A 12,043-nucleotide genomic window follows, 5' to 3' on the forward strand; every position below is an offset into this window, starting at 1 on the left:
GAACCAAGTCCATCAAAAACCTCACTCCATAACATACTCGAGGTGGTATTGTCATCAATCACCAAAAAGGGAGAGATTGAAAGCATCTAGGCCCCTAGTTGGATTTCGGTGATTAATGTCAATACAAGATTACTATGACTAACGTGTGTTTTGCAGAGACAATTAAGTTAGGTCATGGTAATGAAGATCGATTGGGCAATCGAGGTTGTCATGCCCCTATGATGGAAATCGTTTCGGTTTTCAAAGGATGGACGACAAGGTTAAGGATAACTAGTTCTAAGTGTCAATTGGAGTTGGAAAGACACTTAGAGTAGTTTAGGACTTTGTTTTTCCTTTGGCCGTACTATGAAGGGGGGTATGAACGGGTAGCTTGACCTAGTTGAGTCTAGTGAGTTAGGTGTGGTGCACACTTGTTAAAACTAGCTCTAGGTAGCTCCTATGAATGCCTTAGATCTTTTGGAGCAAACTTCATTCACATATGTTCAGAAGTTGAAAGTGAATGGAGGGTCAAACACTGACCGAACGCTGGCTCCGGTGCGACCGGACGTTGGCCGCAGGGTCCGGTCAGTTCATTTGACCAAGGGGATCAAGTCTGGTGTGACCGGACGCTGGGAGGTCATGTAACCGGACGCTGAGGGCCAGCGTCCGGTCGACTCCAGTAAGGGTCCAGACTTGGGAAAGAGTGACTGGATGCGTCCGGTCAGTGTGACTGGACCCTGAGTATCCAGCGTCCGGTCGTTTACAGTAAGCATCCAAGAGCGACCGGACGCGTCCGGTCGGTACTGACCGGACCCTGACAGCGTCCGGTCATCACTTGAAAACTGTTCGCGGGTTGAACTGATCGGAGCGTCCGGTCATCCCGTAGAAGCTCATAACGGTTCGTTTTTCAGGCTGCCTTATAAATAGAAGCTTCACTCGTGAGTGGAGTATCTTTTGCTCATTCCAACAGCTGAGAAACACGTTTATGAGTGCCAAGAAGAGCAAGGTCCTAGTGAGGTGTTTGTGATTTGAGAATTCAAGAGAGTAGCCTCACTAGCAAATCAAGAGTAGCAAAGTGTGCATCCATCTTCTCATTAGGCTTCGCGTGGTCAAGTGAGAGTTCGTACTTGTTACTCTTGGTGATCGTCATCACCTAGACGGCTTGGTGGTGATTGGGAGTTTGGTGTTCACCCGGCGGAGCTTGTGGGTGACCCAACTCAAGTTGTGAGCGGCTTTGGGTGATTCGCCGTGACGGAGTGTCGAAGAATCAACCCATAGAGAGCACTTGATCCTTGCGCGGATTAAGGGGGAGCCACACCCTTGCGCGGGTGCTCCAACGAGGACTAGTGGGGAGTGGCGACTCTCCGATACCTCGGCAAAACATCGCCGCGTTCCTTTCTCTCTCTATTTACTTTGAGCATTTACTTTGAGCAATTCAATACTTGTTTTTACATCTATAGAATTGTTTGCTAGAGTAAGTTTGGAACTTAGGTTGCGAGGTTGTTGTGCATTAGTTTGATATAAACACTTTTCTAGGCACAAGGGGTTAATTGGGCTATCCGTAGGATTTGATTATTGCAAGAGAATTTAGAATTAGCCCAATTCACCCCCTCTTGGGCATCTTGATCCTTTCAGTCATGAACACGACGTACCCTGCTCTAGTTTCACAATTTTCCATAGCATGCTGCAATTCAGTTCATCGATTTAACACCCTGCTCGCTTCATCGTTTCTGTAGCTCGTGATATTTTATTGTGAGAAAAAAATACTGTATCATGATTGATAAGCACGACAGATACGATCGAGCTAACATAGTGTTAGTCACTGGGAGCTCATCCGTCTCTTTTTTTTTTGTTTCCTTGGTGATGGAGTACTGCTATTCCGCACCAACTTGTACTTGCCGTGTTCGATCCTTTGTTCCCTTTGCTGTTTAGGGAAACGTGAAAAGGCACTGCACCGTGATCATGAGCGAGTGCCCCGCTTTCGTATCGTCTCATTTTCTCCACTTGATTGACCAACGTTGGCCTCATACTGCGTGCTTTATACGAGTATATATTTCCTGTAGTGTACTAGCCTAATACAATAGCAAGTTGAATTTGATTGTGCCACTCACAAAGCCGCTTTGCTTTTATATAGCAGAAGAAAAAGAAAAGTACTTGTGTGTGTCTGGACAATCAGTGAGAGCTCTCTTCCAGAAAGATATTTTCGACATAGATTTTCAGTGGTATCTCCACGTTAGAGACCAGTAGATTAATTAACTCTTTTTTTTATAGAACGTGATTACGCACCGTGACCCGGTACGGTTGATCCCTAAGCAAAAGCGATCCACACCACACGAGTTTGTTCCATTCCTCTTGTGTAGAAAGGCAAATCGGGATTCCGATCCGTTATGCCGTACGGGTAGCATTCAGCACCGGATTCCAGTCTAGTCTACGCGCGCGTCCGGCGTCCCCTCCCCCCAAAATCACCGGCACATTTCGTTCGGTTCCCGTTATGTCTTTCGGTAACTTTGGCCGGACACATCCGCTCCTCCGCCCATCCGTCTTCTGCTTCTGCCCACAAAAATCCACCCGAACTCGTTGGAGTCTGAGGGCTCGTTTAAATCCACGGCCTAAAGTTTTAGGGCCTCTAATCAGGTATCACGTGAGGATGTATTATAGAATATTTGAATATTAATAAAAAATAAATTAAATATTATAGAGTGTTTGATACTAATAAAAAAAATAAATTATAGAATCCGTCAGTCATTCTGTTCGTCTATTGGTTTCAGTCAGCCTAAACCAGCCAACCAATAATATTTTACTCTCACAACAAACCAACCCAAACCAGGATACTAATAAAAAAAATAAATTATAGAATCCGTAGTCATCCTGTTCGCTTGTTGGTTTCAGCCAGCCTAAACTACCTAGCCAATAGTGTTTTACTCTCACAACAAACCAATCCAAACCAGCCCAAAAACCAACTAGCGAACATACCGAGTAATCCGCAAGACGAATTTATTAAACCTAATTAATCTATCACTAGCACATACGCTACTGTAGCACCGCACTGTGGAATCATGAACTAGCTAGGTTTAAAAGATTCGTCTTATAAATTAACCGTAAAATATATAATTAATTATTTTTTAGTCTATATTTAATATTACCTGCCTACATGTTTGAGTTCTGACGCGAAGACCACTAACTGGCGTCCAAAAAAAAAAAGAGAAGACGCCCGCCCCAGCTCAGGAATGGGCAGCGCCACCTAACGGGCTACTAGTACCAGTAGCGGTAGTGCAGTACCCCATTCATACCACTTTCTTCTTCTCTTCCAGAAGCGCAGCCCTCCACCCCCTGGGGCACCAGTGCGTGCGCCGTCGACTTCGTCGCACCTTCTCCGCTCGTCGAGAACGACTCCACAGCGCACCAGCGCGGCGACAGCCCGCCAAGGGGAAAAAAAGTACTAGAAGAGAGGAGGAGCAGGGAGAGCGATACTAACCGGTTGGATTCGGTCCGATCCAGCCGGCGCGCCGCCTCGTCGCTCCCGCGCGCGGCCGCGGCGGAAGCGACCAGCCGATCCCGAGGGCGCCGAATTGATCTGCGGGTGCGCGCGGGCCGATGAGGAGGGGTGCCGCCGGGGATCCCGGTCGCCGCGGGGGATGCGCATGAGGAGGGCGTCCGGCCCGCGAATCTTCTGGATTGGCCGGCGGAACCCAGGGGGCGCGCGGCGCGGGCAGGATCGCGTCGGTGGGGCTGCGGCAGTGACCGCGGACGGGACGCGGGTGGAGTGAGAAGCGGCAAGTAGCATTTCGAGGCGAGCGGCCGCGATGGTGAGCGGCCACATCTTCCACTGCCGGAAGAACTCGTGGCCGGCGGAGGAGTACGTCGGCCGGACCGCGCTGCAGCTGGTGAGCCAGCCCACTTTTGGCTCCTGCGTCTGCGTCGTTCGCTCGCCAATTCGTTTTGTTTCTCGTTTTCCTTCAGTTTGTTTGCTGATGGTCTGATGTGTCGCTTCGGGCGTTGGGAACTTACTTCGCTGCAGCTGGATTTCGATGGCGGGGCGCCGCCGGAGCAGGCTTGGCGGAGGCGGCTCAACAGCCACGCTAACATTCTCAAGGAGTTCAGTGTCACCTTCATGGAGGCAATGAGGATGGTATGGACGCATCACGGATTCGGCCCTCTGTGTTGGGTGTTTTATACGACGTGTGCTTTCTGTTCCTCTAGTTCAAAGTTGTTGGTGCTACCTGCTAAGTTCTGCTCCCGCAATTTCAGATGAGCCTTGGCCTGAGACTCTGGTCGTATGTTCGGGAGGAGGCGTCACATGGACGGGTGACATCAGCTGCTCCTATGCATGATTTCGTCAAAACACGAATGGATCCAAAACTGTGCTGACAGGATGTGATCTGTTGTTGTGCTTGCAGAAAGCTCCGATCGATCCATTCACAAAAGAGCGCTGTAAACCGTCAGCTTCCCAGGGTGTGCCACTTGGTGGGATGGGGTGTGTGCTAGGGCCATTGCTTATCTGAACTTCATATATCGATGCATTCTGGAGAACTTTGCCTTGATATCAGCAGATTGGTTTTGCAGGAGCGGTAGCATTTCTAGAGGTTTCAGGGGAGAGTTCAAGAATTGGCACATCATACCTGGTCTGTGTGAGAGTTCGCCGGTCATGGAGAACCAGTTCTCTGTAATGCTTCTATCTTATCTTGCTGTTGCTTGCTATTAGACTTCGGACTGCTGTATGATATATGTGTGCTATGGTTTCTGTACTCTTCAATCTGGATGTGTATGAAGATATGTCCTTTTGAGTACCATAGATGCTCAAAGTATCACTTAAACAAACACGTTTTAAGTTCCACTTGCTAATGGCTTATCATATTTTAAAAGTATGTGAGCACTGCATCTTTTTGGGAGCGAGATAAGATGATATTTCCTTTTCCTTTTTTTTCCCCGCGAACATGCAACTCGCATGTGTTTCATTAAGAGGGTAGCAAAGTTTACATGGAATTGCCTAAGGACGAGCGAAGTGCCCACGATTAGACAATACCGCACAAGAGGAGTACACAGACTTGTTAATTTTCGTTTAGTCTACATTGCCGCAACACTGCCTTTTCTCAATGGTTGCACCAAGGTTATGATGTCTGGGAAGGTTGCTTAATCAGCTAATCTTCACAGTTGGCACTTGATGGTGGGCTGGTGACACTTTCTTTTTTCACTGATATATGAACTATGGTTGCTGGGGGCATTTTTTGTCTAGCTATGCTTCTTGACCTTTTGCTATGTATACCTTCGATAATGCATTTCATTTATTTAGTAGGTATAGTAACTTTAGGTCATGCTCCTTTCATGTACCTACCTCCTTTGATAATGCATTTCGTTTCATTAGTAGGCACAATACTTTCGATGTATAAATTCTAATGTCTCTACACACTTAATTAAGATCTCATGATTGATTGTGCTATATTTCAGGCAGATTACAATTACAATTTTACACCTAGTGCTGCAAAAAATTTCAGTATTTTGGCCTTAGTGTCACTATAAGTATTAATTTTTCACATTAAGGCTCAATGCATGAACTGTTAAATATACTGCTTTTCCAGATATTTGTATCTCGAGATGGGGGGAACAAGAAATACTCATCAGTTTTGGCTCCTGGACATCATGAAGGTCTGAAGTAAGTCACCATCCTGTTCTGTGTGCTTAAAGCTTGCCATCTTATGAGCAGATTATCATGTTAAAATCATGCACAGAAACATTTGCCCAACTATAATCTACTGTTTACTTTATGTCCTTGTGCCTATCCGTCCCAATTTGCTTGTTTCTCTTTTTCCATATTCCATATTTACCTCTTGAAATCTATATAAACCAAACAACTTTCATCCTGTACCCATAAATTGTGTTATGGTTATGCCAACTTGGCGATTGAAGGTCAATATAGATATTGATAATAATGGTATTTAGTTTTGGTTCAAGTAAGGTACTGTATTGGTGCAACAAGGCATGCTGATCAGATTAACAAGTTGGTCAGATTTTGTGCTTTTCATGCTATCTCTTCTGTAGAAGTACCTTAATTGATGTTTTATGTGTTTTTCAGGAAAAATAGTGACTCTGGAATTTCGTCATGGGACTGGAATTTGAGTGGTCAACACTCGACCTATCATGCATTGTTCCCTCGGGCATGGACTGTTTATGATGGTATGCCATTGTAGATCTATGGTAACGTTACTTAAATTTGCAACCTACACAAGGATTTTTTTTTTTTTGAGATTGTGCCTACCAAGAGACACTGTTGTTTTTAATAGGGCACTGTAATTCAATAAGGTGGCTGTGTGTTGATAGCACAGTGATTTTTTCCTCTTAATTTGTTGCAGGTGAACCAGATCCAGACCTTAAAATCTCATGTCGTCAAATATCACCTTTCATTCCTCATGATTACAAAGATAGCAGCCTTCCGACATCTGTGTTTGTGTATACTGTAAGTGGCTAATGGAGTTCCTTTTATGCTAAGCTGAAAATTGTTGCAGGTCTACATTATGTACCTTCCTGTTTCCTATTTCCTAGCAAGACGCTTTGAAAAGCCTACCGTGCCATCTTTATGCAAGATATTTCCTTTAAAATGGAGATCACATATGGCCAGTCAGCAAGCCGCTGAAATATCATCTTAGTGTAAAATCGATTTGAATATTTTAGAACTAGTGAAATATGAAATAATTGCCGTCATACATAAAATTTTGAGATGCCAATTGTTCACGAATAAATGAATAGTTCAATGATAGTATATCTGCCGATTGAATTTTGCTGTTTATTTTAGATGCTTTTGATATTAAAATATCCTTCTGTTCAAGTAAGTTACCTGACAGCCTTTCTATTTGGTTCATTACAGCTAGTAAACACTGGGAGAGACCGTGCAAAAGTAAGCCTGTTGATGACATGGGCGGTAAGTACAAATCTAAAAGTTTATTTTAAATTTGTGCAGTGTATTTATGTTTTTTTTTAATTTTGTGCACTATCTGATGCAAAATTTGTGTTAAGCTGTTTCGGTTTTATTACCATGATGAAGTGCATAGGGTATATCCATTTACCCAGTGTTAAAATCTCAGCTCATCAATGATTATCACCCTTATGATCCGTTCTAAAGTTTGAGGTCCATTATTGCCATTGATTTATGCTCAATTCAGAATACCCTATGTTGCAAAAAGATATTAGATACCACCCTCTGTCCCAAATTATAGGTTGTTTTGGCTTTTCTAGGTGCATAGCTTTTGCTATGAACCTAGATAGGCGATATGTCTAGATACATAATAAAAGTTGTGTATCTTGAAATGCCAAAACGACCTATAAATTGGAATGGAGGTAGTACTATCTAGGTTTCAAGTATTACAGAAGTCAAATCCCACTCTGCATTAAACTATTATTATTCACTCAAAGTGTCCTTTAGTGATATTTTCTTAATGACAGAATTCTATTGGAGGTTTTTCGCATAATTCAGGAGGCCACTACAATGAGCCCTTCATGTAAGTAGATCAGTAGATATAACCTATACTTGTTCAGTTCTTTTTTGGGGTTGTTTTTACTCATAGTTTGATCTTCTAATATGGGCAGTGCGGAAGATGGAGTATCAGGAGTGCTTCTGCATCACAAGCAAGTTTTGATTGTCTCTTCTTCGAGTTGATGATTACGAATTAGTGAATCTTTTTTATGATATGTTATAGAGGCTGACAAGCTGTTATATTTTTGCAGAACAGCTAAGGATAATCCACCTGTCACTTTTGCTGTTGCTGCCTGCGAAACTCAGAATGTGAATGTGACAGTCTTGCCAGTGTTTGGCCTTTCTGGAGAAAACCATGTTTCTGCAAAGGAAATGTGGAACATCATGCTACAGGTAATTACTTCTACCTTGTCTGAACATTTGGTTTATATGATTTTTCATACAGGCTGTTCTATGACATTCTCTTAAGTATAACAGTCCTATCTTTCTTATCATGCTCGCATTTTGCTTCTTTAATTGTTTTATTTAACATTCAGAATGGTCACTTCGATCGGGAAAATTTCAGTGCTGGTTCCAGTATGCCTTCTTCTCCAGGACAGAAACTCTGTGCAGCTGTCTCAGCCTCAACTTGGGTAGAGCCACATGGTAGATGTACTGTTGTGTTTGCTCTGGCTTGGTCCTCACCTAAAGTAAAGTTTCAAAAGGGATGCACATATAACAGGTTAGTGTCCCCTTGTTGTCAATATAGACGACACCTTTTGATTCTGTTTACATCTTTATTTATTGATACAAGACTTGTTCCGATGCAAATCCAACTTATAAAATACTATGTCTCATAGGAGCAATGATGTGTCTCAATTTAGTTGCCTATCACATTACACACAACTTAGGCACACTTAAGTACTGATCATATCAGAATGTCCCCAGTACAATAGTTTCTTTTTTGTTTCAGCCTTCTCTGGGTTTGCACAATTGAATATTTGGTGTTCAGAAGTTCTTGAGAAGTTGTAATTAGTTACGTTAATGTGAATTGTAGTGCATTCTAAGTGTAATGGGATAATTCATAAATGTGATTTCATGTTGCAGGAGGTACACCCAATTCTATGGAACTTCTGAGAAATCGGCTGTTAACTTGGTACATGATGCCTTAACAAGTATGTTTTTCTTTTGTCAATTTCTTGACTTCTTAATCTGTTATTTTTTAGGTAAATGCACTAGGGGAGAGCCCTACTGTGATGTGATAACTATATATATAAATGAAAAGATTCAAAACAAGCTGTGAAGCCTAAAAGAAAACGGAATGCTAAAAGTGATAAGGAAACAGTACAACCTATTTAACTTGGTGCAGAAACTAATTCTTAGAGTTACAATATTTGCTAGGACTATAAAAAACACTTCCACATGTTATAATAATCATCTTTTAGATTGGATGGAGTATTTTCCCTCCAAATACAGTCATATGTTGAAAACAAGATTGTAGTGATATTACTGGGAAATGTGCAACGTTGGCCCTTGAGTTGCTGATTTAATGTATTTATCAGTCTTCTACATTCTGACCTATGCTCCTGGATTCTTTTTCCTTGTTTTCAGAATATAAACTTTGGGAAGAAGAAATCGAGAAGTGGCAAAACCCCATACTCAAGGATGAAAGACTTCCAGAATGGTATATACTCTACCCCTTGCTTCTATATTAAATTTGTTGTTGCCCCTGAAATTTACTAGTCCACATCTTCCTCTGTAGAGAAGAAAATGAAATTTAACTGTAGAATGTTTGGGTGTCAAAATGCTTGCAGGTATAAGTTCACTCTTTTTAATGAGCTTTACTTTCTGGTAGCTGGTGGGACCGTTTGGACAGGTACACTGTAACTTTCTTATGGTTGCGCTGTAACTTTCTTATGGTTGCTTGTTCAGATCACCACTTGTCTCATTACTTTTGAATGTCACGGAGATAGTTTCTTCTTTTGGTATAATTACTTTTGTTCTACAATCTAAAGTTGCCATCATCTGAGTTTCTTTTAGCTTATAATGTCTACTCCTTTTCCTTTTGAGTGCAAGGAACCTTATATTTTTCCTTCTGATCATGTAGATGGTCAACCCCCAGCAATCGATGAGAAAAACAGTCCTGGTTCTAATCAGCAGAAGTCCTCAAAGAGGGGTACTAAAGACACCAAGCAGGGATCTGTTAAAGATAGCCATGTCAACCAGACAGTGGAGCAAGTACTTCATGGTGGTTACATGACTAATGGTGATGATCACAGTGTATCAAAGTTCGCAGCAGTTCATGGGTCACAAATGCAAAAACAAATCAATGGACTCAAGTCAGAAGAGCCAATTCCTTACTTGATTTCAAAGGATGGCCCTGAACATGTTGGCAAGTTTTTGTATCTAGAAGGAGTGGAATACATCATGTGGAACACATATGATGTGCATTTCTATGCATCTTTTGCTCTCCTTGATTTGTTCCCAAAAATAGAGTTGAGTATCCAACGTGATTTTGCCAATGCTGTGCTGTATGAAGATCGACGCAAAGTAAAATTTTTGGCTGATGGTACATCAGGAATCCGCAAGGTTAAAGGTGCTGTGCCTCATGATCTTGGAACGCATGATCCGTGGCATGAAATGAACGCATATAACATACACGATACAAGCAAATGGAAAGATTTAAACCCCAAATTTGTGCTCCAGATATACAGAGACTTTGCTGCTACAGGTGATATGCAATTCGGTCGAGATGTTTGGCCTGCAGTCTGTGCTGCTATGGACTATATGGATCAGTTTGACCGTGATGGTGATGGTCTCATTGAGAATGATGGATTTCCTGATCAAACCTATGATGCTTGGACTGTTCATGGAATCAGTGCTTACTGTGGTTGTCTATGGCTTGCTGCACTTCAAGCTGCAGCTACAATGGCTCATCGTCTTGGGGATCGGCACTTTGCTGAGAAGTACAAGCTCAAGTTCATAAAAGCCAAAGCAGTATATGAGGCAAAGTTATGGAATGGGTCATATTTCAATTACGATAGCGGCACAAGTAGCAACAGTAGATCCATTCAGGCTGATCAGCTGGCAGGACAGTGGTATGCTGCCTCGTCAGGCTTGCCCCCGCTTTTCGACGAGCACAAGATAAGAACTGCTCTGCAGAAAATATTTGAATTCAATGTGATGAAGGTTAAAGGAGGACGGATGGGATCTGTAAATGGTATGACTCCAAAGGGAAAGGTGGACGAGACATGCATGCAATCTCGAGAAATCTGGACTGGTGTTACATATGCTGTTGCTGCAAATATGCTGCTCCATGGAATGGAGCATCAAGGCTTTACAACCGCAGAAGGAATTTTTATTGCCGGATGGTCAGAAGAAGGATATGGGTATGCCCTGTCTCATACATTGTCGAGCAATTTCAGATTTTGCAGTGATGCAGCTTTTCACATTAACTTTGCAGTGCATTTCTTATCTCATATTAACTTAGCAGTGCATTTGTTATCTTTTTTTTTTGGTTGCTTCTGTTATATTCCATTAGAAACCTAGGAATCAGATGTTTCTAGTGCTGCTTATTGTATGTCATTCCCAAATCTGTCTAGGGCTGTATACTTTTACTTTTTTTCGAGTAACGCATGCCAAATTGTCTCAAATCAAATGAAGTTTTGAGTAGTGTTTGTTGAGCCATATTCATGAATGAGATATTATAACATGGGTTTACCGCGGTGCTGCAGGTATTGGTTCCAAACACCAGAAGGATGGACCACAGATGGGCATTATAGGTCCGTCGTATACATGCGGCCTCTTGCCATTTGGGCAATCCAATATGCAGTTTCTCCTCCAAAGGCCATTCTTGAGGCCCCCAAAGTTAACCTAATGGACCGAATACATATATCCCCTCACATGGCCCGAGCAATTAGCGAGATAAGCATTAGAAAGATAGCACCCGACAATAGATGTTTCCCTAGCTCTGCCTTTAATTGTGAATGCTGATCCAAAGGTAACATGCAGCTGCTGAGCAACTTACCAATCTTTTCGTCTTTTCGGTTTCTCCTTGCCCTTTTCAAGGTCCAGTGGGGTTCAGGAGCTCTTCTCTTGAATCAGAGGGCATATCCAAACCACCACAAAACTCGCGACTCAAAAGAGTTCATGTTGTATAATTGTACAGCAAACTGTAATCACAGTGTTTTTTTTTTCACACAAAGTTCTGCGCTGCCAAAGTAACCACATTTCACATGAGAGCTAGAAATCTAAGAACTGGGATGCTGGTGTCTCATACACCATAACACCATTCACTTCAGAAAATCTTCCTACTGCTCGTTTTGGATCTGGATCTAACGTTTTATGAAGTCATTTGGATATGGGCTCATTTCTGTCTTTCTGTTGGCTGCTGAGTATACGTTCTGCACGTCGATGTATCATTCTTCACTATAGGATCATGGATTGTTGCTTTTCTGGTAGTCTAAAATTCAAAAAAAAAAAAAATCTGGTAGCCTAGAGCCTCATATAATCATTTTAGGTTCTCTCGTTTCTTCGTTCTTTAAAAAGCTACCGAACTCAACATATGGTTGGTTCTGAAAGTCGTTTGTTCCTCCCCCATGTTAATTATGATACCCCATG

At 42.4% G+C, this 12,043-nt stretch overlaps 1 protein-coding gene across 1 annotated transcript; it reads left to right on the plus strand.

Moving 5' to 3' along the window:
* Window positions 1-3,226: 3,226 nt before the first annotated feature.
* LOC136525238 (uncharacterized) lies at window positions 3,227-11,792 on the plus strand. Its single transcript, XM_066518234.1, has 18 exons — window positions 3,227-3,863; window positions 3,998-4,108; window positions 4,228-4,284; window positions 4,377-4,453; window positions 4,543-4,642; window positions 5,556-5,629; window positions 6,050-6,150; window positions 6,327-6,430; window positions 6,839-6,892; window positions 7,414-7,469; window positions 7,558-7,596; window positions 7,696-7,837; window positions 7,981-8,165; window positions 8,531-8,598; window positions 9,035-9,107; window positions 9,238-9,299; window positions 9,531-10,812; window positions 11,158-11,792. The coding sequence occupies exons 1-18, from the start codon at window positions 3,783-3,785 to the stop codon at window positions 11,414-11,416; spliced, it is 2,925 nt and encodes a 974-aa protein (XP_066374331.1). The 5' UTR covers window positions 3,227-3,782; the 3' UTR covers window positions 11,417-11,792.
* The last annotated feature ends 251 nt before the right edge of the window (window positions 11,793-12,043 follow it).

The sequence above is a fragment of the Miscanthus floridulus genome, chromosome 2 (genome assembly GCF_019320115.1).
Source record: "Miscanthus floridulus cultivar M001 chromosome 2, ASM1932011v1, whole genome shotgun sequence".
NCBI classification, from domain to species: Eukaryota; Viridiplantae; Streptophyta; class Magnoliopsida; order Poales; family Poaceae; genus Miscanthus; species Miscanthus floridulus.